We start from the raw sequence: 27,915 nt of genomic DNA on the forward strand, positions 1-27,915 counted from the left end.
GTGTGTAATAAATCAACAACAGCTGGGTGAAAAGGGATCTGCTGTAGGTGCTTATTCTACATTGCTTTTAAACTACCTTTAGCTGTCATGAACAAACTTAGTTGGTCTCTAAGGTGCTACTGGAAGGAATTTTTTATTTTATTTTGTTTTAGCTGTCATGTTTGTGTATGGTTTTTAAAGCTCCCCATTTAAGTAAACTACCTTGAGGCACATGTGTATGAATACATAAATTAATGAAACAAATTTTTAAAAAACTACTCATGCAATATGCACAATGGGACTGGCTTATGAGTACAGTATACAAGTTAATTTTTCCTTGCATTTTTTGCCGGCAGAAGAGGAAGAGCTGCTTGTGGGATTTTCTGCCTCTGAAGCCAGAATAACCTGGCCAGCCTTCAGTGTTATGCAACTTGGAGTGGGGATGCTATTTGCTCTTCTTGCTCAGTCAGCAAAATGTCTTGAACCAAACAGCTCAAGGAAAGGATTAAAACACACACACCCTCCTTCCCCTGGAGCTGTTGCTCAGAACTGATTTACACCTGTTTTTATGTCATGTCTCATTGAACCCTCAGACTCTGTGTGAACATACTTTTTAAAAGCAACGACTGGTATTTTAAAAAAATGAATAATTCTGTTTATAACAGATTACTGTGTATTTATGTCAGTCAGTCAAACACTTCAATTATATCCTACAATTAAATGTTTGCTGAGAAAGATGAAAGATGTTTTCCCCTGGCAGACCATAAGTGCCTAACTTGCAGGTTGGTTACTCTATAATAAATACTATATACTAAAACTGCATAATTTTGGTGTTAAACTTAGGTGCTGGGATTCCAGTGAAAACAGTGGTGCATATATGTCTACTTTTGCTACAGTATAAACAAAGAAGAACTTTTGGGGGTAATTTGCTGACTTGCTCATGTATTTGCTCTAGGTTGATGTTCTTCACAGTCAAGCATTTACATTCAAGTTTAAATTTAAAAATTTGTGTAAGTGCTTTGGTGTTCTAATGCTCATGGGACCAAGGAAGTAGAACAATGTGCAGCAGATCTGGAGGCTGACTTCTCTTTTATGGGATTATGCAGGCATCCTCAAACTGTGGCTTGTTGGGCACTATGTGAATTGCTATCCCGCTAATTATTCAAAATGGCAGAATGGGCCCTTCCTCATATTAATTCTCAATGCTTTCACGGAGCCTGGGTGTCTGGTGCTACAACTTTGGATACATGGGGTATATGAATTTGACTGTTCAAACATAAAAGTCCCAATCAAGCTGGACAGCCATGGTAAAGCTGCAACCCTGTCTGGGTTCTTGGGCTTAAACCCTTTTGAATGTGGGCCCCTGGGACTCACCTCCAAAGAAACAAGCACAGGACTGAGCCACACATTTCAACGAATGCAGTAAGAATTGCAGATCACATGAATGTGATGCGGTAGTTCTGTGATTAGAATTCCCAGCATATTTTTCTGTTCAAATAGCAGCCCTGGATTAGGACCATGGCACAAGAGGAGGGAACCCTTCCTCCCTGCACTGTTTTTCTGCTGAAAATCTGTTATTTTCCATGCTCATGTGTTTTCCTAATGAACACACCATAGGTGATTTATGGTACTGCAATTAGTTATTTAGTGTTGAGCTTACATATTATTGACATGGTTATACCAACCTGTCAGGTTTTTTTATTTAAATGGAAGAGGAAATAAATAAATCCATGCCTACTCTAGCTTTTCCAGACCCTACTTTGGGGTCCATTGCTATGCCATGTCTTCCAGGTAGGATGTAGGTTCAAGGTCCTGGTATTAATATTCAACGCTTGGGACCAGGGAGTCTAAAATATCATCTAACTCCTTAGATATACAACAGATAACTGTGTTATGCGAAAGAAGGGCCTCCTGCAGGTCCCATCTTATCTGGAGGTCCCATCTACACGATGTAGGAATTGGGCCTTGAGTGTGGCGACAAACATGCTTTGGAACAGCCTCCCATTGAACATCAGATTCACACCATTTCAGTCATCTTTTGGGACCTTCCTCTTTCAACATCTGTATTCTCGGTAGTGGCGCCCGCCCTGTGGAACACCCTCCCACCAGATGTCAAAGAAATAAACAACTATCTGACTTTTAGAAAACATCTGAAGGTAGCCCTGTTTAGGGAAGCTTTTAATATTTGATGAATTATTGTATTTTAATATTTTGCTGGAAGCTGCCCAGAGTGGCTAGGGAAACCCAGCCACATGGGCAGGGTGTAAATATTATTATTATTATTATTAGACTTTAAATTGTTTTATATATGAAATTGTGTCTCTCTCTGTGTGTGTGTATTCTAAATTGATATGTTTAATAGGAAGTAACTCACAAAGGGAAATAAATAACAAATTGCTTGTGAAGTCTTTCTAGTCTGTGCCACTGCTTTTCAGTTGGATGCTTGTCAATACTACCCTGAGCCCTGGAAAAATGAGTAAGAAATAAGTAATGAATACAGTTAGAGAGAAATTCAGCACAGATCACTGCCTAATATGAGGGTGATCCCCTATAATTGGGAGTGACACAACCATAACTTGGTCAATATCTATATTTCCAAGTATAGGTTTTTGGAAAAAATGTCAAGGTGAAATACTGACTGTATGTATCTCATCAGCCTTTGGTTTGTTTAGAATAACTTTTAAAAAGTAACAGATACTCATGGTAAAATAAATTATGTTGTGCAAATAAACCCATAATAAATATCCTTCAGGGGAGATCTGCTAGGTAATATGAAAAACTGACTGACTGCAATGAAATGAAATTGCTTGTATGCACTTCTTACAGCTCAAAGTATTATCTTCAATATGCAGATAAGGCAGGAACATAAAATGAAAACCTCATAAAATCCAGAGTACTAATCCAGGGGGCTGCGTCTGGAGCGGAAAGAGCCTTGTAAAATAAGCCAAAAAATGTAAGAACTTAATTACGTGTGCAAAAGAGGGGAAGAATTCATTTCAGTGCAGTGTGAATTTTCTGGTAGTCATAAATTAATGTGAAACAACAATTAAGCCCTGCAGTAAAGTTTGCATCAAACTTATAATGTAGGAATATTTTTTAAAAATGGATTTATGATGGCAAGTTCCTCACTCCCATTTCATGGGCATCTTCAATAGTCTAACTATGTTGAGATTGCAGCTGTAATCTCCCAAGCATTAGTGCCATAAAGTCCTATGAATTCCAACCCAGGCAAAAGCTTGCATTCTCAAGGAGGAAATGTAATCCAAGTTTCAAAGCATTTAAAATATTTATTCAATATTATTTCTGAATATACTTTTGGTTTGTGGCATCCCACCAATAAATGATTTCAGAAACACACCAGCTCTTGAGGTGAAATATTTTGGGGCAGGGGGAACAGAAATGCAGAAAAAGAGCAAGAATCTCTGGCAGAGAAGAGGAAGGACACCCCTGGCCTCCATGGGACAGATAGGAACACAAAAGCACAATGAGTTAAAGAATAAGTTCCTTGTCTATATAAATTCCCTCATTGGACCAGGTGGCAATCCTTCTGTACACTTATTCTGCGCTGGATGGGGAACCTTGTGAATGAAGACGTGTGCACCTTCTCTCGGGTCAGCTGCTGGGGCTGTGCATGCAACAGAATGGTTGCTTGGGAGGGAAGCAAAGGGGGGGCTGGATATAACCCCCCCCACACACATTCCACCTCCCAGTTAAATGCTGGTTAACATGGTTATGAAATAGGGTTATGGAGCTTTAAAGCCTTCTGCCTTTAAAAGGTATACTGCCTTGGGTCTTTAGAAGGGAGCCGGAAAGATTAATGGGCAAAGGAGCAGCTTCTCCCACCCACTGAAAATGTCACACACACACACACACACACACACACACACACACACACACACACACACAGCAGGGACTTTATGAAGCTTATGTGAGGGGGTCAGGTGAGAGAAATCCCTCCTGCACTCTCAGTCATTTCAGAGGAAAAGGAAGCCCATCCTTTGCTCTCTGTGTGATCATTACAGGAGTTGGGAGGCACCAGAGTCTGATTTCTCCCCGCAGTCATTCCAAGGGGAAATGGAGACATAAGCTTCCATTCACCCTCTAAGCCACCGCTGGGCAGAGAGATTTGTTGCTTCCTGTGCTGGCTAATGCAGCAGGCCTTGCTCCTTTCTCTCACCCAATACTGTACGACTCACTCCCTGTTCCTGTGCAAGGCTAGATTTGCACACAACTGCCATGGGTAACCCCAAGCGACCACAGAAAATGTGTATAACCAGAACCAGTTTGTGGGAAACTGGAACATCTCTTCAACTCCAGTCCCCTCAAGGATATGTTCCTGATATGAAGTATTTTCATTCCATGACTCCAGTTTGGGCGCTCAGTGTATAAACATGCACGGAACCAACGCCCATACATGTGTGTGTGTGTGTGTGTGTGTGCGCGCGCAAATAAAATACACATAAACATGCGCACAGGTGAATATGTGTTGTAAGGAAAACCAACCACTCTTCTACCTGATATATTTCTTTCTGTAAAAGTAAAATAAAACTAGCATGGTGTAGCATTAAATATGGCCATTTGTCCTGCAAAAAACCCAATGTCTGCAGAGATATATTAACACTTCTTCTTAAAGGGCAAAGTCTATTTCCAGTGTATAATGGGAAAAGTCACCAAACATATACTCTCACCTAGCCCATTTATTTAAAAGCAGCTAGAGAATTTTTGGACCTTAAGTACTGGGGAGAAGGGGAATATTTTGACTCTGTGGAAGGGATAGCTATGATGTTACATTACCATGTATATGAGAAAAGTACACTTTTTGTAGTCAGAGGAAGAATTTGAGAAAGGTGGAGGCACAAAAGCTGTACATTTTTAGACAGTATTAAGGCAGTTCAATCGGAGTCTTCATCATCAAGGTATTCCTCTGCATTGCTTAAGGTTCGCATTATGTCTAGAAGAAAGAGCAACAAACATTTAAAAAATGTAAATTTAGGGTGCAACCCAACAGCTAAGCCAGAGGAATAAGAAGCAGTGGCAGTCCCAATACGCAGAAGGTTTTCCAATGGCTGTGGTGGAGGAAACGGGCATGTTGGGATGCAGGCACATCCAACAGGTAGATCGTGATCTACCAGTAGATCACTGGACATCTGTGGTAGATCACTGGCTCCCCCCAAAGAAGCTCAACAAGTTTGGCTCCCCTAAAAAAGGCTCAACATTTTTGCCCCCAACCCCCCCAAAGCTCAACTTTGACCTGGACCCCCCAAAAGGGGATAGATCACTGCCAGTTTATAACTCTGTGAGTAGATCAGAGTCTCTTGGGAGTTGGACACCCCTGCTCTTTATTATTAAAATAATTGCAATAATTAAAAAGGCTTCCTCCCACAACAGCTTGGCATTCCTCCATAGCTACAATCACGTCTCTCTGTGTATCTCTGTGTACCTGAGAAATTATTCTTCGAGCTCTGCGAAAAGGAGTGCCTTCTGTAGGGTTTCATCACAACTTGTCCTAGGTCACCATCCTTAAGCAGAAATGTATTTTCTAACTGTCTCACATAATCCCACTTTCAGCAACAGTTATGGGGATATTCATAAGTCACTTACTGATGCAGCATATTGGGAAATACGTCAAAAAATGTAAAAACAAAAACAAAACCCTCACCTTGTCCTTGTTTCTTTTTAAGCAGGGAAGCACATGCTGCATTAGTAGCCATGTCAAAAGCCAATTTCTTCTCATTATTTCTTAAATCTGTTCTAGCACCTTTGTGAAAACAAAATAGAGGACACCACAATTAGAAATTCAGAGGTGAAACTATCAGGGCAGGAGTGGCTCACCTGCAGCCCTCCCGGTGGAGCTTCTGTACTTTCAGCTCCCATCAGGTTCAGCCAATATTCCAGTGGTCAGGCATGATGGGAGTTGTAGTCCAGCAGCATCTGGAGGACCACAGCTTAGTCACCCCACATATCTTTGCTATCCTTATTAGTAACTTTCGTCTAAAATTAAACTAGCTTTGGTTCTAACTTCCAGTGCAAAATGTCTACCCTAATAGAGATTCTAAGGAACAGAATGATGCCACTTTGCCATCTACAAAGAATAATAGCACAAGTGATCGTGGCTTTCATTTTTTAAGATTGTTTGTTGGTGGGGAATGAGTGCATCTTTATGTATAAAATGTGCACTAGGGGTAGAATTCAACACAGCACTCAAAGTGGAAGGGGGGGGGAGGAGGAGGAGGTCCACTCATGCAACAAGACGTTTCCATCCTCGTAGGTCTCCTCAACCTGTTCTGCATTTCCCCCCAAATCCCCAGAGCAGAGTCGGGGGCATGGAAGAAGGCAAGAGATAAAAAGTCCCGTGTGCAAGTGAATGTCATTATGCACATGTCAACAACATAGATGAATCCTGCCCTAGCTGTAAAATATCACCACAGCAAACACCTCAAAATCAGTGGAATAATTCCTCACATAACTGAGAAAGTGGCTTTCATAATCCAGAACACAGCTGGCCCTACACTAAGAAGGAAGAAGAACAGGCTATGGAAGGAACCATATAGTAGGGCTTCATGGGACACAAAACTCCACTAACAAAGGTGGCACTGAGATGACTAATGAACACAGCAAGTAAAGTTGCAGATTTGCTACTGCACTCTTCTTCTGTGGGTGCGGCATTCTAAGTCAGGGGCAGGCCATTCCATTTTGCCACCTGAGGAGAAAGTGGAATGTGCTGCTACCATGCCCCCCACATCCGCCATACACCAGAACACCCCCCCCCCGCTTGCTCAAACTCAGCAAGAGGGAGGCATTCTGGAAGTGGTGGAAGCGATGGGGCAAGCAGGGCGCCTCCTTCTGCCCTTCCACCGCCTCATTGGTGGGCCAGCTCTGCTCTGAGTAATTTCTTGAGGGTCTAACAACAGCAGCAGCAACAACAACAACACCCCACCCATCTGGCTGGGTTTCCCCAGCCACTCTGGGTGGCTTACAGCATATATAAAAACATAGTATTGATAATGAGCTAGGACAGAACAATAAGTGCACAGAGAGCTTGATCCAAATCTCTTTGACGTAAGGGGCAAACAGTGAAGTCTTGTACATGTCTGCACAAAATTATCTTATTGAGTTCAGTGGGGTTTGCTTTCAGATAAGTGGCCATACAACTGCAAACCTGGGGAACTCTGAAGAGCTTGTCAATCCATGGAAAATCTGGATTTTTCTTTCACAATATATTATAATATTATATAGTATAATTATTATAATATAGAATACATAATTCAACTAGTATGCCAAGTGAGAAAATAATAATTGCATTATAGAAGATAAAATGAGGCCACAAAAACAGCTCGTTCACAGTATACATTGTGAACTGGGTATGCAAATGTGTACCTATGGCTCAGTTCAGATGTGCATATCTTGGCTTAATAAACTGATACATGTATGAGCCTTGTGCTCCTCAACATGTTTCATCCTATCACCAATTCTCCTTTCTCATTGTGCTACTATTAACCCTGCAAGACTTCAATTAACCATAGCTTTGTATTTTGTCAGTACCAGGAAATTATGGTTACCAGGATAGCAACAACTTTAAAAGCAACTTTACACTGTGATTCAAGATCCTAGCTCAATCTGAACCAGAGCTTCCCAGTTCAGATGTAACATTAATGGTTCGTTACCACAAGAAGCGTTGCATCATTGTGTGGCAAGAAAGTGGAATGGAAAGGGAAGGTATGGGGACACCGCGTGCAGGCATAAAACCTGTGCATTTCTCAGATATACACATCTGACCAGGGCCCGTGCTCATGACGTTACAGGAATGTGTTGGTAAATGCAATTACCTTTTGCCAGCAGTGTTTCTACGATATCTGCATAACCCTTCCATGCAGCAGCGTGCAAAGCTGTGTCCCCCAGTTTATTCTGTGGATGCAGAAGTGGGGAAACCCATCAAGGTTAAAATGTGGCCACAGAAGTTTAGATCATGTCAATGGTAATCAATCACCATTATCACAAACCAATTCTTGAAAGCCATTCAACGTGTGATTACTTACCTGTTGGTTTAGTTCTACATTTGGCTGCGTCAATAATACTTCCACTATATCTGCATAAAGTGAAAAAATTGGGAGTGGGGATATCATGAGAAACTGGAAGTAGCAGGAAAGTCAGGATCTAGACTCAATCAGCTCAAAAAGCGAGCTGTGAAAGTTGAATTAACTTAAGAGAACTAATCTATGAAAGCTGATACTCTTTTTAAAACCCACATTCTTAATTCAGGATCACCTTTCATTTCTTTTGTTTTCTGTTTCGCCATTATTAAGAGCACATGATTTTAGATCCACATTTATTTCCAGAGGGATTGCCGTGTTGAGTCTCTTCCAGCCAAAACAATGAAACTTTGTGGCACCTCAAAGGCAATTAAATTTATTATGGCACCAGATTTTGTGGTCCACTTATCAGGTATATAAATATACACACACATGGTTGGCAAAGTGTGGGAGTGGGTGGAGAGGCAGGATGCAGTCAGTAAGGTCAAGAGGAAATGCAGAAAAGTACAGAGAGTGATATCATAGAATCATATAATTATAGAGTTGGAAGGGACCCCAAGGGTCATCTCATTCAAACCCCTGCAATACAGGAATCTCAACAAGTGGTTCCTCACCCAGTTTGAAACCATACTGGATGCTGCCTAGCTTTGCAAATGTTTTCTTGCTGCACCACTCTGCAGGAATTCCTTGAGAGTGGCTGCCAATAAGAGCAGACCCTGACCTGGAGTAAGGCAGCTGACTTTTTTTTTTTTTTTAAGTACTTCTGCACTGCCACATCGTAAAATATCAGGGCAGTGTGAAAAGATTAAGACATGAAACACCATTAAAAAAAAATACATATAATCATTAAAGTGACTGGCTAAATAAATAAATAAAAATACAGAATAAAACAGTTTACAAAGGCTTGACAGCATAAAAAGGACCTCAAGAAAAAGGCTTGAAAGTGAGATGGCCTCTGCAGGAAGAGATGAGACCCTCACGGAACCCGCAACACCTAATTTAAATTGTATCATACAAGAATTCAGACCATTACTGATTGCAGTGGAAGAGGAAATACTAGCTGGTCCATTAACCCAGAGAATGAAAGCTCCAAAAAGAAAGATGTGCCTCTTCATTCACCTTTGTGTCCACCATGGCATGCCCAGTACAAGGCCGTGCTCCCAGCTTTGTCTAAGCCATTGACACCAACTCTGTTATCCAAACACTCCCTCAGCCAGCTCAGGTTCCCTGAAACAGAAAAAGAAATATATATTTTCATAGAGCATAATGGAATTGTTTTTCTTGGCGGAGATGGGTAGAGGGAGGAAATAAATTATTAAGCTAAATCATACTGAGAACGATGAGTCTCCCTAGTATGCAATGCATTTCAGCTCATCATCAACAACAACAAACCCAGAGGCTACCAAATCACATTATTGTTGCATGAATGAAAATGTTATGCAAATTCTACTTCCATTCAATATTCTGTTTGGGAGACAACAGTTTTTTTAACAAGCAAACTCCTTAGCTTTTAACAGCCTATACAGTTGAACCTATGCATTATGCATTGCTCACATTACCAAATGTTACCTGTCCAGTAAGGAAAAACTTGTAGGATGCAAGTCAAAATTATAACCAAGAAAGACAGTTCTACCTGAATCTATTTCGATTACAGTTTGAGTTCTTCCAAATTTTGTAAAAGTGTATTGCTTGCAAACCAGCTCACCTGAAAGTCAGTTCCACTGGACTTACTTCTAAATAGGCATGCAGAGATTTGCACTGTAAAGATTCGAAATCTAAGTATGCACATTGCTTGTTTAGCCCGTTTACAAGAGCACCAATCCAGTAGCTTCTATACCCATCTGGCTGCTCAGTATGAGCTGCGGGTTTTCCCTTTTACATATTGTCCTGGTTTGCACATGTTAAAAGGATCATGGGGTCTTGGTGGACCCCAAGCTGAGCATGAGTCAACAGTGTGATGCAGCAGCAAAAAAAGTGAATGCTATTCTAGGCTGCATCAACAGAAGTATAGTGTCCAGATCAAGGGAAGTTATATTACCACTCTATTCTGCCTTAGTCAGACCACAGCGGGAATACTGTGTCCAGTTCTGGGCAATACAATTTAAGAAGGATGTTGACAAGCTGGAAGGTGTGCAGAGGAGGGCAACCAAGATGATCAAGGGTCTGGAAATCAAGCCTAATAAGAAATGGTGGAAGAAGCTGGGTGTGTTTAGCCTGGAAAAGAGGAGACTGAGAGGTGATATGATAGCCACCTTCAAATATCTTAAGGGCTGTCACATGGAGGAGGGAGCATGCTTGGTTTCTCCTGCTATGAAGGGTAGGACTCGAATCAATGGCTTGAAGTTGCAAGAAAGGAGATTCTGACTAAGCATTTGGAAAAACTTTCTGACAGTAAGAGCTGTTCAGCAGTGGAACAAACTCCCATGAGAGCTGGTGGACTCTCCTTCCTTGGAGGCTTTTAAACAGAGGCCATCTGTCCTGGGTGCTTTAGCTGAGATACCTACATTGCAGGGGGTTGGACTAGATGACCCTTGGGTCCCTTTCAACTCTAAGATTCTATGATTCTATGTTCATAGTAAGCCAAATCAGGGTTTAGCTTGCACATGTGAGGATGGGTACTCCCAGGAAGGATGACAGCCACTTTGCTCTCCCTGGTTGTTTTGCGGCTGCACTGTGCTTGGCTCTGCGTATTGTCTGAACCTGGTCTTGTGGGTTTAGCTCTCTCCAGACTAACCATGAGCTGTTACAAAGGTTTGTTCTTGGTTTCCTGCTCATAAGTTCATCTGGTGTTGGATGGCATGCTAAGCCAAGTCATGGCTTAGCTCAGTGCAAAGCAAGAGTGAGACAGCCAGGGAGGACTGAAGTGGCTGCCATCTTCCTTGGGGAGCCTGGGCCTTTGCGCTATGCCACAGTTTGGCTTAGTGTGATGTGTGAAGCTGGCCATGGAGGAGGGATAATCCTGCAGTGGTGCCAACAGCTAGGTTCTGAATACATCAGTTTAAACCAATAGGCGCTTTAACTACTACTAAGTCTGAAATTCTATATACATTTACCTTGAGGTAAGTTTCACTGAACGCAATGGCACTTACTTCTGAGTACACATGCACAGGGTTAGAAGGAATCCAAATTGAACTTGGTGGCAGTTACTTCTAAATAAAAATGCATTGAAAGCTGAAATCTTTCCTGGTTTGCATCTGTATTAGAATTGCTTTTTAGGATATTTTTAATGTTTTTATCATTTGTTGTTTGCCACCTTCCTTTGAGAGGAAGGGTGGGAGATAAATGAAACAAATAAACAAATAAATAAAAACAATGCATTGAATTAGGGAGATTACCATTTTAAAAAATTATATTTATGAAGTGTAAAAACAAAACAAAACAAATCACAGGGGCTACTATATTATTCAAGTGTTATTGTATTCTGTGTACGCAGTGTGATTATAACCTGGACTAATGCCATTACAGTGTTCTTGAAGCTACTAACATGAGTTTGGCCAAACTGCGAGAGGCAGTGAAGGATAGGCGTGCCTGGCGTACTCTGGTCCATGGGGTCACGAAGAGTCGGACACGACTGAACGACTGAACAACAACAATGCCATTACATCACATTGATTGGTTAAAGCTGTCAAACTATTCATCACCATGTGCCCACGTTAGTATACCATCATTATCAAACCAATTATTTAATATTTATTTATTTGAAAATGTGTATTTAAATCTAGATTTTCAAGAGAGCTTACAAAAGAGAACCATAAAACAAATATAAAACAGATCAAAAACATTAGAAATAAAAGCAATTATCATAGTAACAGTAAAAATACAAATTATTTCTATCCAGTTATTTAATCTGAAAGCATTATTCCTTTCCCAGTACTAAAAGAATTAATCTATCGTGCTTATTTCTTTCAACAAATAAATATATTTATCCTGCAAATCAAGACTATTTGTCCAAAATAATCAAGTCATGCAACAAACAATTAAACCCTCTCTCTTAGAAATAGAATGCCTTTATTGTCCCACACAGACATCCCACTCTTATAGCTTTTATATCTTAAAGAAACGCCAATAACCCAATCTATTTCATCCATCAACCCAATGGGAAGAGAACCGATGAATTGCTTCTGTGGCAACTCAGCTCTCTTTAGTGCATCCATGAGCTTGTAACTGAATACACAAGCCCGGGGGGTGGGGGTGGGGGCGGGTCTGATATACTGCAAACTTCATCTGTACCCACCTCTCTTGGCAGCTTCATGTAGTGGGTTGTCAATGGATTCTGCTTGTTCAGCCACTAAAACAAAAGCAAAAACACATGTCATCTTAAGCAGGTGACTCCTTTGATTCCTGCACCTTGCTGAATGGGCCTGATGTAACTGAGAGTTGTTAATTTCCTTCCTCCTTCTATGCACTAATATGTTTAATATTTATCAAAGGCCATGGATGTCAAATATATATATATATATATATATATATATATATATATATATATATATATATGTGTGTGTGTGTGTGTGTGTGTGTTAAACTCCTTATTGTATGCATTGTAAGTTTTGATCCCCAAGTTTCAAAATGCAGGAAACTTGCCTGTGCCAAACAGAGCTCCTTGCAAAACTTCCTTCAATTTAATATTGAGAAAGCTCTGTGTCTAGAGCGCCCAAGGTGGCCGGCCACACATGACAGAAGAAAGGGCATGCAGAAGAGGTGATCTCTGCAGGTGTAGCTTGTCGTGTAAGTTACACACGCTGAAATTGTCTTGACCGAGACAAGATGGCGGCTCAGAAGTTGCACTGTGGTGCCCTTCCGGCAACAAGACATGCCATGTCTGAGCCTCTTTCCAAAGCTCTTCTGGGGGACGTTCTGTCTGATGGAGAAGCAGACCACCTCCTAAAAGGAAAGCACTCCCACTGTTGCATCCAGGCAACCCCACCCTCCCCATCATTCTCTCCCCCCCCCCTGAAAGCGGCAGCAACGTGGGCTGTTGGAAGGCTAGAACTGCAGCACCGTCTGACTGGGGTGAGCCCTTCCTGAGCAGAAGGATGCTAAAAGTCTGCTGTGCATGCAGAGTTCAACAAAGAAGGCCTTGGATCTGAGCCGAAAACACTGAGGGAGCTGTGACTATTCTTGGGGTCTTTAAGATCTCTCAGGACTTATGCAAATCTACAATTCCCAGGGAGTTTTAAATAACACATCCAGCTTATAAATCCTACTTAGTTGTTGTGAATATTCTTCTATGCTTCAGCAGAACAAGAAACATATTTAGCTTTTTTATTTTTAAAAAATATATCTGATGTCTCTCCAGCACTGTGCAGAAGTCTTTCTATTTTCCCAACATTTATGTTGATCTGTTTTATTCTCTCATATAATCTTTATGCTATTTTAGAGACTTATCCTTTTCAGCATTATTATTATTATTATTATTATTATTATTATTATTATTATTATTATACATGTGATCCTAAAGTTTTATTGAACGCTCCCCCCATAATAAGATTGAAGGTTGGGACATACATTTTAATAAAAAAAACAAATACAGTAAAATGCATTTTAAAATTTGTGGGTTTTTTTTGCTTCTGTCAGCCCAGCAGATGGCACACAAGAGAACATGTTTGCATTCTTCCAGTTAAAAGGCGTGTTCTCAAAGCAGCTCTCTGCCATGAAACCATTTTTAATGCCTGGTTCTGACATCACATTAAAAGTAAGATACTATATTTCTTTGTATCTGGATCAGAGACAATCGCTTAAAAATTACAAGCCACATACATCCTTATAGCCCACACCTGTGGTGGAGAGATATATCTTGAAAGGTAAAGCAAATCTGGCATATACCATAGTTGCTGGGGATTAGTCCAGTTCTTCCTTTACAGGTTCCCTTCCACCAATTTGTGTCACTCTGGAGGGAAAAGAAAGCAATGCTGAAAAAGGGAACCATGACTCCACTTGAGATGCACTCTGTTTATTTAGCACAGTCCAGTTGTTAACATTTGTGTTTGATGAACTCACCATATCCGAAATGTAGATAATATCTCCTTCTTCAAAATACAGTTCATCTGGCTGGAACAATAAAGAGGGTGTTTGAGTTTGCAGACCAATTTAAAGCATGTTTTAGAAGAATATCATTGAGTTGCAGCCTTGCCTAACAACATTTTAGGATTTTTTCTTCTTCATTCAGTTTGAGGAAGAGGTACAAACCATCAATCAAATGGAAACAAGGCCATGTGAGTATACACCAACTCAAAACTCCACAGAAGGTCTGCTTGTGTCTTTGGGGGGGGGGGTTATATTTAAAAGGCTGAGGTCTATAAGAGACATTTCTGCTTATCTTGCTAAGAACATCTTTCCCTTCCACAGTTCCTTTTTCACAGGAAGGGAAACAGAGGCAAGGCTGATACCAAATCAGCCATCTTCTGAGCCCCAACCAACAGGGCCTGCCATTTAAATTCTCCCACAATGCCTCAACATTGTTGCTCCTGAGCACTGTGGGAAATCTTAAATACTTGCAGCCAGGTGAAAAGGGAGCCAGGGAGGACAGGCAGTCAAAGGGGGGGACCCAGTACTCCTGGTGGGCCTGAATAGAGGATCAAACAGGAAAGAATTCTTAATTCAATGAACTGCATTCTTAGCAACTTCTTTTGCTTTTAAAATTTTTCATGCTTTCTACCTGACACTAGGCAGCCTTCGCTGAAATCTACTGTGCAGCCTGTGAGCAAAAAACAGCCTTGGCCCCATAAGACATGCACTGAGGCAGTGAAGAGCTTATCTTGTACTGGGGAAGCGGAAGCTGAGAAGGGTCATAAAGCAGCCCTGGCAAGCTGGAAGGGGAAGGAAGGGAGAGGAGCAGGAAGGTTGCTTCTGCCTCAAAAAAAGGCTGTGGCGTCTCTGCCCCAAGTGGCAAGGCAACCACAGGGAAAGTAAAGGGAATGGGGCTTTTGCTGTCCCCTGTTGCCACCTACTGGCTTGCCAGGGAATAATAAACCAGCTAACAGCTATTGAAGAGGCCAAACTACACGTGATGCAGGAGATCTGGGATTGGTTCACTTTACTGTACCTGAGATTTCACCCATTTTTACTGGAGTTGTGGGGCTGGGAAGTGGGTGTCCCAAAGCTCCTGTCTGCACTGCAGTGGGAAGCATGTGTGTGTGTGTGTGTGTGTGTGTGTGTTGAGCCTGCATTATTTGGAGCAAGGGGTCAGCACAACTGGCTGTTAACTAGAAGGCTGGTGGTTCAAGTACACCCAGGGATAGCTGCGGGCAGGATTCCTGCACTGCAGGGGGCCAGACTAGATGACCCTCGAGGTCCCTTCCAACTCTACAATTCTATGATTCTGTTATTTGCTTTGTGCTGCAGAGTTAATAGCAACTGGGGGAGGAAGGGAAGGATTTAAGAACCTTTGCTCCAAACAAATGGGGGAATCCAGAGTCACAGGTCTTCTGTGCCATGTGTGCTTTGGCTCCTCCACCTCTGTCCTCGGCAGGCTCAAGGCTTTCATGCAGGCTCCTTAGCAGCGTTCCCATCATTTCCTGCACCTGAGAGGCTAGCAATATAAACAGCACCCTGCTTCTCATCTAAGCCTCTCATAGGGCGCCTCTGAAATCTGAAAGACCAAAGTCCACCCTGGTCTACCCAGTGCTTTTCTTTTTCTTTAAAAAATGTTTAGAGGGACTCTCATTTTCCTACTCATATTGCAATACTGTCCCTCAATGAGGCCAGACGTAGATTCACAAAATGTTTAGGGTTATGCGTACTGCTGCATCCCACCCTAAAAACAGCACTGGGGTCAAGGATGCCTTAGGAAGAGAGTGAGAGTTTACACGGTGTTCTCTCAATCAAAGACACACAAGGAAACATGCTGGTTGTCTCTTCCACTCCTCAAACATGTCCATTTTTGAGAGGGTGAGGGGTGTATACACCGGTTTTCTGAAGTGCAGCTGTGGAGGCTGCACTTGGCTTTCCTTTCTTGCCCTCAGTTTCTCATGAGATGGGTTTGGAGAAGCAGAAGGAAAGAGAGTGGGGTGAGAACATGGGACAGCAGAACATTAGACACAGGAGGCTTCCGAGAGCGGAGTTGCAAGATCACCCCAATATATTTAATTTACAGAGTAGCTTTAAAGTGGAAAAGTTGGACTAAGGCAGGAATAGGCAAACTCCGGCCCTCCAGATGTTTGGGACTACAATTCCCATCATCCCTGACCACTGGTCCTGTTAGCTACAGATGATGGGAATTGTAGTCCCAAACATCTGGAGGGCCGGAGTTTGCCTACGCCTGGACTAAGGAGTTGTGGTGGTTCCATTTTTGCTGGAGGCTTATCTGTTGGACCTACCTTAAGACAAAGTTAATTATTAGCCAAAAGGCAGGCCCTAGAAAAAGGAATATGCCTCACCCATACATTATAACAGAAAAAATCTGAGTTTGCTTATTCCGCTGTTCCTTACTGAAAGGATTTGTAAGAGAAGATTACCTTGTAAGCCTTTGGCAAGATGTGCCTGCTCAGAAGGCATGCTGAATCAGCAAGAGAAAAGAGATTCCAGTCTCTTAAAAGGGTGTTGTGCAGCTTGGTTAACACTTTCTCTTAATGGATTCAGACAAACATGAAGAGGATGCTCAAAATCTTGGATGTAATGACATTGCCAATCCACATCTCTCCAGGGGGGCAAAAGTAGAACAAAATACAGGCTTCGCCCCCTCCAACTTTCCATACTACTTCTCACTTTCCAAGCAATTTGTTCAGAAACTAAAATACTTTTGCTGAAGTCAGTTGGATTTATAACTCCCTCCCTCATTCATTGTGTGACTAAGATGCACAGGCAATTGGGTTTTTAACCAATAGCGAGTTGGTCATATTGTGCACTCACAAGAAACACTGTTGTGTTGACAGACACCAGTGCATGCACAATTAAGGGCAAATCCTTGGATAAGGTGCACATGGCCTGTCCACTTATTTAGAGGCCAAAACCACCACCTGTGCATGAGACCTTGTTCTTGAGCAAATATGAAGATCAAACTGCAGCACAGGCCTCTAAAATGTTTAGATCTTTCACCTCTGTGGGTAAAATATAAATACCAATTCCTATGTTTTATTATAAAGGCAAGGAAAGGTTTAGTTGCTAAGTCATATTAAAAAATAACATTTCCTTATTTTACAGGGGAGGGGAAAAATAAACTAAAATACTTACAGTTCTGGGTTCAAATGTATACAAGGCTCTAAAAACTTTGACTTGTCCTAAATACACAGAAAGAAATAAACATTAACCAAATATTTTTTTCCTTTCCCTAAGGTTGAATGAATCACACATCCGTGTCCCGAACTCAGACAACATTTTAATTGCAAGAGCTCTAATGACGGTCTAAAGCCTGTTCATCAGGTTCATGACACATCCAGGAGGGAAGGTATAAAATCAAGTGAAACACTGGACCCTCAACCTGTGGCTTATTCAGTCCATTTTGAAGGTAAAGAAGGTGTCGAAAATACATCTAAGTCTGAAGAAAAATGTACTCCAACCAAAACAGAAGACAGCATAGTTTCAGCCATTTTACTGAGCAAACATTCTGGATTACAAAATGTACACTATGACAAGCTAATTGACAATCTTGTGCAAGTGTCAAAGAATATCTATTAATATTTTATGAACATCTTTGCATTTTCATTCATTTTGTTCCTTTAAGTAAAGTTCATTTTAAGATGACTACAAGTGTGGGTTTTTTTTTTAAATCTTTAAAGGTAAAGGGACCCCTGACCATTAGGTCCAGTCGTGTCCGACTCTGGGATTGCGGTGCTCATCTCATGTTACTGGCTGAGGGAACCGGTGTACAGCTTCCGGGTCATGAGGCCAGCATGACTAAGCCGCTTCTGGCAAACCAGAGCAGTGCACGGAAACGCCATTTACCTTCCCGCAGGAGCTGGGACTGAGCAACGGCAGCTCACCCTGTCGCAGGGATTCGAACCGTCAACCTTTTGATCAGCAAACCCTAGGCTCTGTGGTTTAACCCACAGCGCCACCCGTGTACCTCTTTTTTATCTTTATATATGCATATATCATTAACTGGAAACAAAAACCACTGCTTAAAAATATAATAGTAAAAAAAACCAACCCATGTTTTTAAGTAACTCGTTCTTATCAACTTAACCGCATCATGGGGCTGCACTGTCCATATACTAATCAAATATACACCCTCTTTTATAGAAAATAGCACAAGGTATCACACAACACAGGACAATATAATATAATTATTAATTGCAGTTTATATAATTGCAGTTTTTTTTGTAAACTGCTTTAAGGGATTTTTAACAATCAAATGGTCTGTGCATGTATATTTAATTCTTAAAAGTGTTCACGGTAATTCTTACCACAATCCTGTAAAGCAGATCAGTACTGTTATCACCATATTGGAGAAAGGTAAATTGAGAGTGGCCTAGTTTGCACATAACACTAAACATTACTTGGCTGTAAACTTTGCTGAAATACTAATAAATTGGTTTAGGATCAAGTGCTAATCTGCAAAGTATGTTGCAATTTTCACCTCTTTCGTGCACATACCAAACCCATGAAATTAAGCTCTATTCATTTCCGTGTTTTCTTATGGTTATGTCCACAGCAACCACAACAGACTCCAACTGTTTTCCTTTAGACTTTTATGTTTTATGGCTCCCTTAAAGGGCCATGCAGCAGACAAGAACAAGCAGCGGACAAAAACAAACCACGCTTTTCCAACTCAGAAGATAGTTTGCTTGGGAATTATTGCTCATATGCAAAGTTTATAAAAACCAAGGGCTGTTAAAAACTAGCAGGGGTGATGGGATCAGAGCAATTGCAAAAAAAGGAGAGAAGTAACTTCTAGTATTCATTTAAGAATATTTTTGCCATAATGCTGTTTTTTTAATGGAAAAGGTGCTCTTTAAATGGTCTGAGATTATTTTAATTGTTGCAGCTGTTTGAAAGGGCTGCAGTCAACTCAAACAAACAGACTATTGTTTCTGAACCCAAGGGCTTTTCCCTTTAACTTCTTTGCAAGGCCTTGCAGATAATCTTGGAAAACTATGTCCCTCTATCAATGTTTTCTATATTAAAGTGTTATTTTCCTCTTCATTTGCTTCTGTACTCCACCCCACCCCCCGCATAACAAAAGAGCACATTTTTAAACATATGTAGCTGCCTGCTTTTATTGCAACATTTTGTTTGGGCCCAACTTCTCAGGAGGAAAAGCTTTCGACATTGGATGAAGGAACTGAAATTGCCCCTATACTGCAAGGAAATGGTTCTGTGGTGGAGTCCCTCGTGTCCACTGAGGAAATGACGTTGAACTGATGCAATGTTTTATTACATTAGCTACCTTACAGGGACTTGGGTACTGGCCTGGACTAATATAGTAATGTTCAGTTCTGCTCACATACAGGCAAGAGAAGGCCAATGAATTTCTAAGGGTCATGCCCAGGCCGGCCCACCCATGAGGCAAGGTGAGGCAACTGCTTCTGTTGGCAGCATTCATAGGGGCAGCAGATCCTGGTGCAGATCTTATTCCCCCCTTGCTCCTGTGTGTAAGTCTTCACCCACCCCTTCTGTTCTGGTGTGTGTGTGGGGGGGGGTGTTGTTTTGTGGTTTGCCTCAGGCACCAACATGTCTTGGGCAGGCCCTGGCCATACCACACAGGGCATTTCTTCATTTCAAACATTCAAGCGCTGCCTCTCCACAATGTTAAAACAAAAACTTTTTTTTTTTAAAAAAAACCCAAAACTTGACAGCAGCAATACATGCAGAACAGCAGTCACAAAGAACAGCAGAGGGAAAATGATTTTTATTTAAAAAAGAACCCACACACCATCATCAATAAATAATTTAACCACAGCAACTAAAACAATTTGAAAAAAAGCTTTTGACCATCCTACAGACTATGTGGGGGTGGTGATACAAGAGAAGAGGGTTCAAGAGCCATCACTGAAAAAGCCCTCACTCTGGTTCCAATTTGATATATTTGGCGGGGAAGGGGAGAGTTGGGACACACGGGTCACAGTGGGTGGGGATGTCTGATTACAAACTCAATAGGCACCTGTAGTTTAGTCTCCTGTATTTACCCCCTCTGTATTTACCTCCAGGTTTGGAAATTCATTGGCATTTCCTCTTGGCCAGCTTTCCATTTCCCCCACCATCTCTCTGTGGGTAACCACATATTTATCCTCACAGCGCTAAAAGCAGAATGCAGTGGGGGGGGGCATGTAGGGGGAAACTGGCAGAGAGGAATGGGCGCTATCTGTCCTTTTCGGTTTCTCATTTTTCCAATCTTAAATTCAGATCATTACATTTCCTCATCAGTTTATGATTATTATTTTTTAAATCCTCACAAAAAATTGTCAGCATTTCAACACGCATTTCCCCAAATATATACATGCCTACCTGTCATTTTGACTAATACACACATTTTCACAAGCTATTTTTCCTGACACATTTTGTATGCTACTTCTACTAATATGAGCATTTAATGCTCACCTTCACCTAATACACACTTTTATTACTTGGAGAACTACATAGCAAAATTTGGGGAAATGCAAATTTCACAGAAACGCTGCATTTCAGCTCTCATATTGTTTTGGAAAGTGGAAATAAATGTGAACAGAACCAATTTTCTTCCCCACCCCTAGTTAAAAGACTGGGAAACTACATGTATTTAATTAGCATCATACATCGTTTGAGCCCAATAGGATATGCAACTGGAACTTTGTTGTGACTATTTCTGCGTAACTGAGCAATAGGACCAGACTCTTTCTAGAGTCTGTGCTCATTTCAGCAGTTTTCACCAGCCTTTTAAAGATCACCTGATCACTCTAAGTCCAGGTGTAAGCAGAGTCATCCCCTCACCTGATGAGGGAGTGGTCAGTCCTGCTAACCTCTGAGTTCAGGTGTGCCAGAGAGCTCCCTGCTTTGGCTGATGTGAAGGGAGAAGGATCCTGCTCAGAGCTGGGTCCTTGCTTTGGACAGCACTTCAAGGGCTCCTGACAACCAGCTTGTTGTCATGTGCTTTGGGAGCTGCACAAAGTGGCTTTTGTCAAGCCCCACATGTGTGGCATGATGTGTAAGGTGGGTGGACATTGCTTACCCCAAATGGCCTCACGGGCCAAATGGAGAAGCCAGCAGGTCAAGACTGGCTCATGGGCTGCAGAATAATGTAATGGGTTAGCACAATGGAAAGGTATCAAATCTCACCTGATATATAAACTCACTACAACAAGGAAAGGGACATTGTTCAGCCAAAGGACCTTGTTTCCTTATGGGCAGCCATTTTCTGGGTAAAATACCAGTAGATGCAGAAGTGGGAAAAGCAGTGCATGTGGCTCTCACCTTTGCACAGTAGGCCATGTTCTAGTCATGCAAAAGTCTAAGAGTATGCGTGTATCTCTCCAGCAAAGCAGGAGGCATTGGCACAGTTCATAGACATAATCTAGCAATGGAAAAGTAATCAAGGGGTGGGGGTGGGGGTGGGGTGGGGTGGGGTGGGGTGGGGAGTGGCTGAGGAAGAGGGTCTTGAGAGCCATATTCAAGACCTTCTTATGTAAGAAAGGTTCAGAAATAAGCAGAGCTGCTTTCCCCAAAATATTTTCTTTTTTATTTACTGTACTTAATTTAGTTGCTTACATCCCACCTTTCCACTATAAAGCTTATGGCAATGTACCTTCCTTCCCTTCATTTCAACATTATAATAGCAATCCTGTGAGGGAAGTTAGACTGATGTTGGCCAGAGGTTGCCCACTGAGGTTTGTGGCTGTGGGATCTGAACATGAGGCCCCCTGGTCCATGTCCAATACTCTTAAGCCACCACACCAGGTTGGTTATTGGGAAAAGCTGAATAACTTATTTCTGAGTACATCCAAATTTGCCCCCCTAAAATACCACAAACACATACACACAGTCTCTTTCCTGTGTCATTTAAATGCATTGTGGCCGACCGGACTTCCGGTTCCGCTCTGCTTTAATGGAGGCAGCTCCCACAACAGCGGGAGATCGATGATGAAGGAAAAAGAAGGATGATTGAGGGTAAGTATCCTTGCAAGTTCCCCCCAAGCACAGGGGGGAACAGGCTTCACTCGCAGTTCATCTTGATACCTGGCTCTCGCTCCAACATGGATTGCGGGAGGCAGGGAGGCACTGAGTGCAAAAGCACTTCGCCTGGAAAAAAAACTCTTCTATGCTGCCATTAAGAAGCATAGGTTCTCCTGTTAATTAGAGCTGAATTGGACTAAAGTACAGGTGTGTGCTAGAACTGTGGAACAAAGCAACTGCAAGGATGTTAAGGTTTGAACTTGAGATAAGACTTCATTCGGTGCAAAATATGGTAGGTTTGGGAGGGGAGCCTACAGTTTCTTTATTTAAAGTTTTCTTTTCTACATCTATGATTCGGCAACCCTCATCTGAATGTTAGTTCAAATTATATTTGTACAAGCGAGAATGGAAGAAATTGGATTATAAATATGGAATGTAACATCAAACATAACACTGTGTGTAAAAAAGGGAAAAAGGGAGGGAAGCTCTATTTTGCAAAAGGTTTGTGATGGACCCATCCTTTATTATTTATGAAGTGAACTGAATAACGCTAAGAGGACTTGGAATTTAATTTAATTGGAAGTATAATTGCTCATATATCTTCAGTTGGAAGGAAGGATGAAAGGTGTCTGTGAACTGCCAAGGAACTGATAGGGTTCATTACTGAGTCATCTGCAGTTCGACAGACCGCTCTTCTTCCCAGGCTGTGAGGTAAAATGGTGACAACAGATTATTTACTGGGACAGCGTGACTTTTGCAGCATTGTTGCAAAACAACAAAGCACGGGATGGAGCGATGGAGAAATATCTGGAACTTCAATGGGATATCAGCTCTGCCCAAGACTTGACAGATAATAGCAACAACCGGGGGAAAGAAAGACATAACATCTTACAAAGACAGGAAGAAACACCACAGACAGAATAATTGCCACACACAGGGAAAAAAAGGATATAGTTTGAGTTCCTCACTTGTAGTTTTATAAATCATAATGTGTCAACACGAATAGAAGTTATTAATATTGCATTTGTTGCATAAGGGATTATTATTATGACCAGAATTAATAAGATATAGGAACACAGAAATAAAGAAAATCATCAAACCATCAAATCTAGCATGTGGGAGCTACTTTTTCTAAATTATATAATTTGGTATTTGAACAATTGGTATTAAAATTGTATTATAAATTGGTATTGTTATAATGAGGCTATTATTAGACTGTAACTTAAAACTAATAAAAAATATTATAAAAGAAAATGTATTGTGGCTGACCAAGTTTTAACAACTTCCTAAACTCTTCCTAAAGTGGGTGGCGCTGTAGGTGAAACCACAGAGCCTTGGGCTTGCTGATCAGAAGGTTGGCGGTTCGAATCCCTGCGACGGGGTGAGCTCCCGTTGCTCGGTCCCAGCTCTTGCCAACCTAGCAGTTTGAAAGCACATCAAAGTGCAAGTAGATAAATAGGTTAATAATACCTTCCTGCGGGAAGGTAAACGGTGTTTCTGTGTGCTGCTCTGGTTCGCCAGAAGCGCCTTAGTCATGCTGGCCACATGTCCCGGAAGCTGTACACCGGCTCCCTTGGCGAATAAAGCGAGATGAGCGCCGCAACTCCAGAGTTGTCCGTGACTGGACCTAATGGTCAGGGGTCCCTTTACCTTTTTTAACTCTCATCACAGATGCTTCCCCAACACATGCCCTGTCATCAACAGCTCATCCATGATCTAAGGCTACAAAGCAACTCTACACATCCTCGTGGGGTTCCCTATTGCCCATGTAAATCAGGGGAGTTCAACTGGGACTGTCAGATTGTGGGTGGGTGTTTTCCCACAATGTTTATTCAGTAGCCAGCAGCTCAAATAAAGTTGGCATTCAATGAGCTCTCAAAGAGTGAAACCTGGAGGTTGTACATGCCCTGAGATCAGCAGGCAAGAAAAATACCCACTGCATAAAGAAAGAAATGTTTTAATTTCTCAGCTATAGAGTTTTGTAACTCAAATTAAAATAAGTAACTGCAAGCTTTTATTGGGATTGGGAATGGAAAGTATAGGTATTTCCTGAAGTTCTGCAATTTTCCCTAGAATTCAAACTAAAGCAGCAAAAATCAACACGCTTACTGGTACTAGGAGTGAGCTCCACTGAACACAGTAGGGTTTACTTATGAGTAAGCTTGCACAGGATCCACCTATCAATTTTCCAACTTCTTTGTCCTGTACAGTGCAGTCCTGTGAGTGCTTACTCAGAAATCTCCCACTATGTCCAACAGTGTTTTCTCGCAGATAAGCTTGCCTGTGATTGCAGCCCTAGAAAATGCAACTTATTTGATGCTTCTCTTGAAAGACCGAAATGCAGCGTTAGAAACTCAGATATACATATAAGCTAGGCGCCAAATGGGTCCTTAAACCAAGGTTATAGTCACCAAAACAGAATTGCCATTTTGCCATTTTGGGGCAAGACAGCTCTAAAGTCTTATCAAATGATGGACTGACTGTGATTACCAGTTAAACATCTGGCTAGTTCAGATGACAACTTTGAGGTAGGTTAAGAACTTTGAGAACTTAAAAAAGAAAAGTCGTTTATCCAGGGAGAGCACACACATATATGGGCCCATTCCTACCTCTTTTTCCTACTGGTGATGGTGGAAATGTCAGGCACCATCCTGGCAACCAGGCATTTTCACTTGGTCGCAAGTGACAGGCACAGTAGGTGCAAAATGCACCTGGCCCCTGGCTAATTTCAAACCTTGCCAAAGTGGAAATTACCAGTAATAGCTATAAATAGAACAAATGTGCTTGCTGCCAAAAAACAGCTTCCCAGGGCACATTATTGTCCCTCAAATAATGGCTCTGGACTTGAGGGGAGGTTAAAAGTCTTTTGTTGACAGCGGGTTAAAACTACATCTCTTCCTGATTTTGTATCTTTCCCACTAGGAAACTGAAACAATAGCTGGTTGCAACAGATTTGCCAGTTACCAAGTTCAAAGGCTTTGCTAAGGGCCTTTGGTAAACCTTGAGGTATTAAACATCCTCCAAGAAGGTATGTAAGCCCTGAAACATGTGCAATAAACTGCAATAAGAGCTTCAACCAGTAGCTAATAGACAGAATGAGCCATAAACTACTCAAGTCAATGCACTAGCCCTCTTGCACTTAAGTCACCTTAATCTAATTCATTGCATTGGAACTAAAGTTTTTAGGTTGTGAAGTATTCTCACACAAATGCTCTTGAATCTGTGCCATTTGCCCCTCTACCACCAAAGCCCTCAAAGCCCACCCAATGGAATATCTTCATGAACACCAATATCTTATATGAATATCTTTAATCTTATATAAGATTAAACTGAGGTTAAAGAATCAGGGAGTCGGTAGCATTTGCCTCCTTGGCACTCAGTTTAATCTCACTGGTGAATTAAAAAAAAAAATACAGCTTGCAGAGAAAATCCATATTTAAAAAACATCAGTTTAATCCAAGAGAGAGGTGCCCCAAATATCTTTGAAGAACATACCTAGTTTACTTGAAGGATCACCTCACCCCATATGTGCTCACTTGAATGCTGTGATCTGTGGCACTGGAACTTTAACAAGAGCCACAAAATATTCTTTCCAAGAAACTGTTATTTTAGTGTAGCAGCACTAAAATTATTAAGCATGCACCTTCACTCTGTTGTCTCTGGTGCCTGACTGATACCAGCAAACGTTTTGTTTCCAGCCAGCCTAATCAGGTATGTTGTTTTAGTTAATGTGTTTTACAATTACCAATTTTAAGTACTTTGTTTTTATTTTATTTTCAAAGGGATATTTTCAATGAATTTTAAAAGAATATTTTAGATAGACTTGTGAACCACTTAAGAGAATTTTTGTTCTACTAAGCAGCATGTAAATATAGTTGTTGTTGTTGTTGCTGTTTTAAAATAAATAAATCCGGCAGTTCCTGGGCAACTACATGATACATCTCTTGGTGGCTGAGGCACCTGATGAGTAACTGAGGTAGGCCTGTTAGACTACAATTCCCATCACCCCTGGCCATGCTGGCTTGGGCTGATAGGAGTCCCAACAATCTCTGGAAGGCCAAAGGCATGTGGCAGAGAGCCTAGCAGCTGACTGCTGAGAATCCTTTATTGGGTTCTCAGCCCATGGGGCAAATGTTTCATCTAGCAGCCTGTCCTATAGCGAGGAACAATTCAAAACCAATTCACTCTCCAGCATGATTCCGTTGAGGCCATTGGAACAACTCCTGAAAAGCTATACCATATTTGAAATAGAGAAAACAGGTCCTTGTCTGTTCAAAAGAGTGTGTGAGGAGAATCAACATATTCACAAAGCACAAAGGCACACCTTATAACTTTTCAGATTTATTTCTACTCCCGATAGATGAATTTTATTTTGCAAGTAGTGAAGACAAATTCTATGAAACAGGCGTGGCTCCTTTGCTCTTCCCCAGATGCCAGATAGTGGATTGGGTTGGTAGAACACGAGACTCTTGATATCAGGGCTGTGGGTTTGAGCCCCACATTGGGCAAAAGATTCCTGCATTTCAGGGGGTTGGACTAGATGACCCTCGGGGTTCCTTCCAACTCTACCATTTGGTGATTCTAGGATAAAGGATACAGTGGTGGAGCAGAAAGTCCAGGGTTCAATCTTGGTGCCTCCAGGGGGGGGGCAGTGAGAGGCCTCTGCCTGAAACCCTGGCCACCCCTTGCCAGTCCACTGGCTGACTGACACCTGGGGCCTGGCTTGGTATAAGGCCTCTCCCTCCCTACAGCTCCTACCCAAGAGTTACTGTATGTATCTCTTTGCGGCACGATGGGCAAGTTGCCAGGGCTTGTCGGGACCTCTCTCCTCTCCTGCAGGCTCAAGGAGGCGAGGCAGCAGCAGCAGCTCCTTCAACTTTTAAGCTTCTGACATGCCTGGCTGTGCCACTGAAGGGGCGGGGCGGGGCGGGGGCTCCTGTGCTCGCTCATATTGGCTGCCAACTGCTTGCCAAGCTGCATCAATGTACCAAAGCTGAAGGAAGCAGAGGATCCCACACGGCCGACGCTTCCCCTTCCCCCCGCCCATGGCAAACTCGACGCCCTTCCTGTTCCGACCCGGCCGGCGGCGGCAGCAGCGAGCAGCTCTTCCCCCCTTCCTCCTTCTTTTTGACAGTGACAGTGACAGCCTCTCTCTCGAGCCACACCCGGGTGGGTCGCAGGGGGAAGAAGCCCATCGCCGCTCCAGAGACGGCTCCCCTCCTCCGCGACCCCGCCGCACGCGCATCGCCAGGGCACGGGGCGGGAGGCGGGCGGGCTGGCGGGCGGGCGAGGCTCGCGTCCCAGGCGGCTCCCAAGCGCGCACTTCGGCCCGGGGCTGGCTGGACGGAAATGCCGCCTCGGCGGTCCACGTGTCAGGGAGTGCCGGCCGCCGTCTCTCTCGCCCTTCCCACGCCGCCCGCGGGCGCCTCCTTCACTTACCTGGCTTGGCCGGCTTCGGGGGCGGCTTGGACATCGCTGCGCGAGCGAGCGGGAGGCGGAGCGCCCAGGCGGCTGGAGAGCTGGCTGCGCGTGGGTCTCCGCTTCCCGGGGAGAGCGGGCAAGAGGCGGGCGGTGCGCACGAAGAGCTCCGGCTCGCCGAAAAGCCCCGGGCGGGAGAAGCTCCTTTTGCAACCAGGAGGAGGAAGTGGGAATCGCAGCCCAAGCAGAAAAGGGGCCCGAGGGCGCCGCTCCCTCTAGCGGCCGAGGTCCAGCACTGCAGGCGCAGGGGGAGGGAGGGAGGGAGGGAGGGAGGGAGGAGCAAGTCGCAAATAGGCGGCGCGCGTGAAGGGGCGGGGACCGCAGAAACGAGCCAATCGCGTCGCGCCTTCCTTCCTCAACAGAGAAGGGGCGGCTCGCTGGGACCAGGTGGCCGGACTACGAGTCT

General features: G+C 42.7%; 1 protein-coding gene across 1 annotated transcript; it reads right to left on the reverse strand.

Moving 5' to 3' along the window:
• Window positions 1-4,216: 4,216 nt before the first annotated feature.
• On the reverse strand, window positions 4,217-27,550 carry OSTF1 (osteoclast stimulating factor 1). Its single transcript, XM_033163701.1, has 10 exons — window positions 27,471-27,550; window positions 17,178-17,224; window positions 14,007-14,057; window positions 13,833-13,896; window positions 12,244-12,297; window positions 9,129-9,236; window positions 8,016-8,065; window positions 7,806-7,884; window positions 5,639-5,737; window positions 4,217-4,930 (listed from the first exon to the last, which is right to left on the reverse strand). The coding sequence occupies exons 1-10, from the start codon at window positions 27,502-27,504 to the stop codon at window positions 4,872-4,874; spliced, it is 645 nt and encodes a 214-aa protein (XP_033019592.1). The 5' UTR covers window positions 27,505-27,550; the 3' UTR covers window positions 4,217-4,871.
• Window positions 27,551-27,915: the final 365 nt, after the last annotated feature.

The sequence above is a fragment of the Lacerta agilis genome, chromosome 11 (assembly GCF_009819535.1).
Source record: "Lacerta agilis isolate rLacAgi1 chromosome 11, rLacAgi1.pri, whole genome shotgun sequence".
Lineage (NCBI taxonomy): Eukaryota > Metazoa > Chordata > Lepidosauria > Squamata > Lacertidae > Lacerta > Lacerta agilis.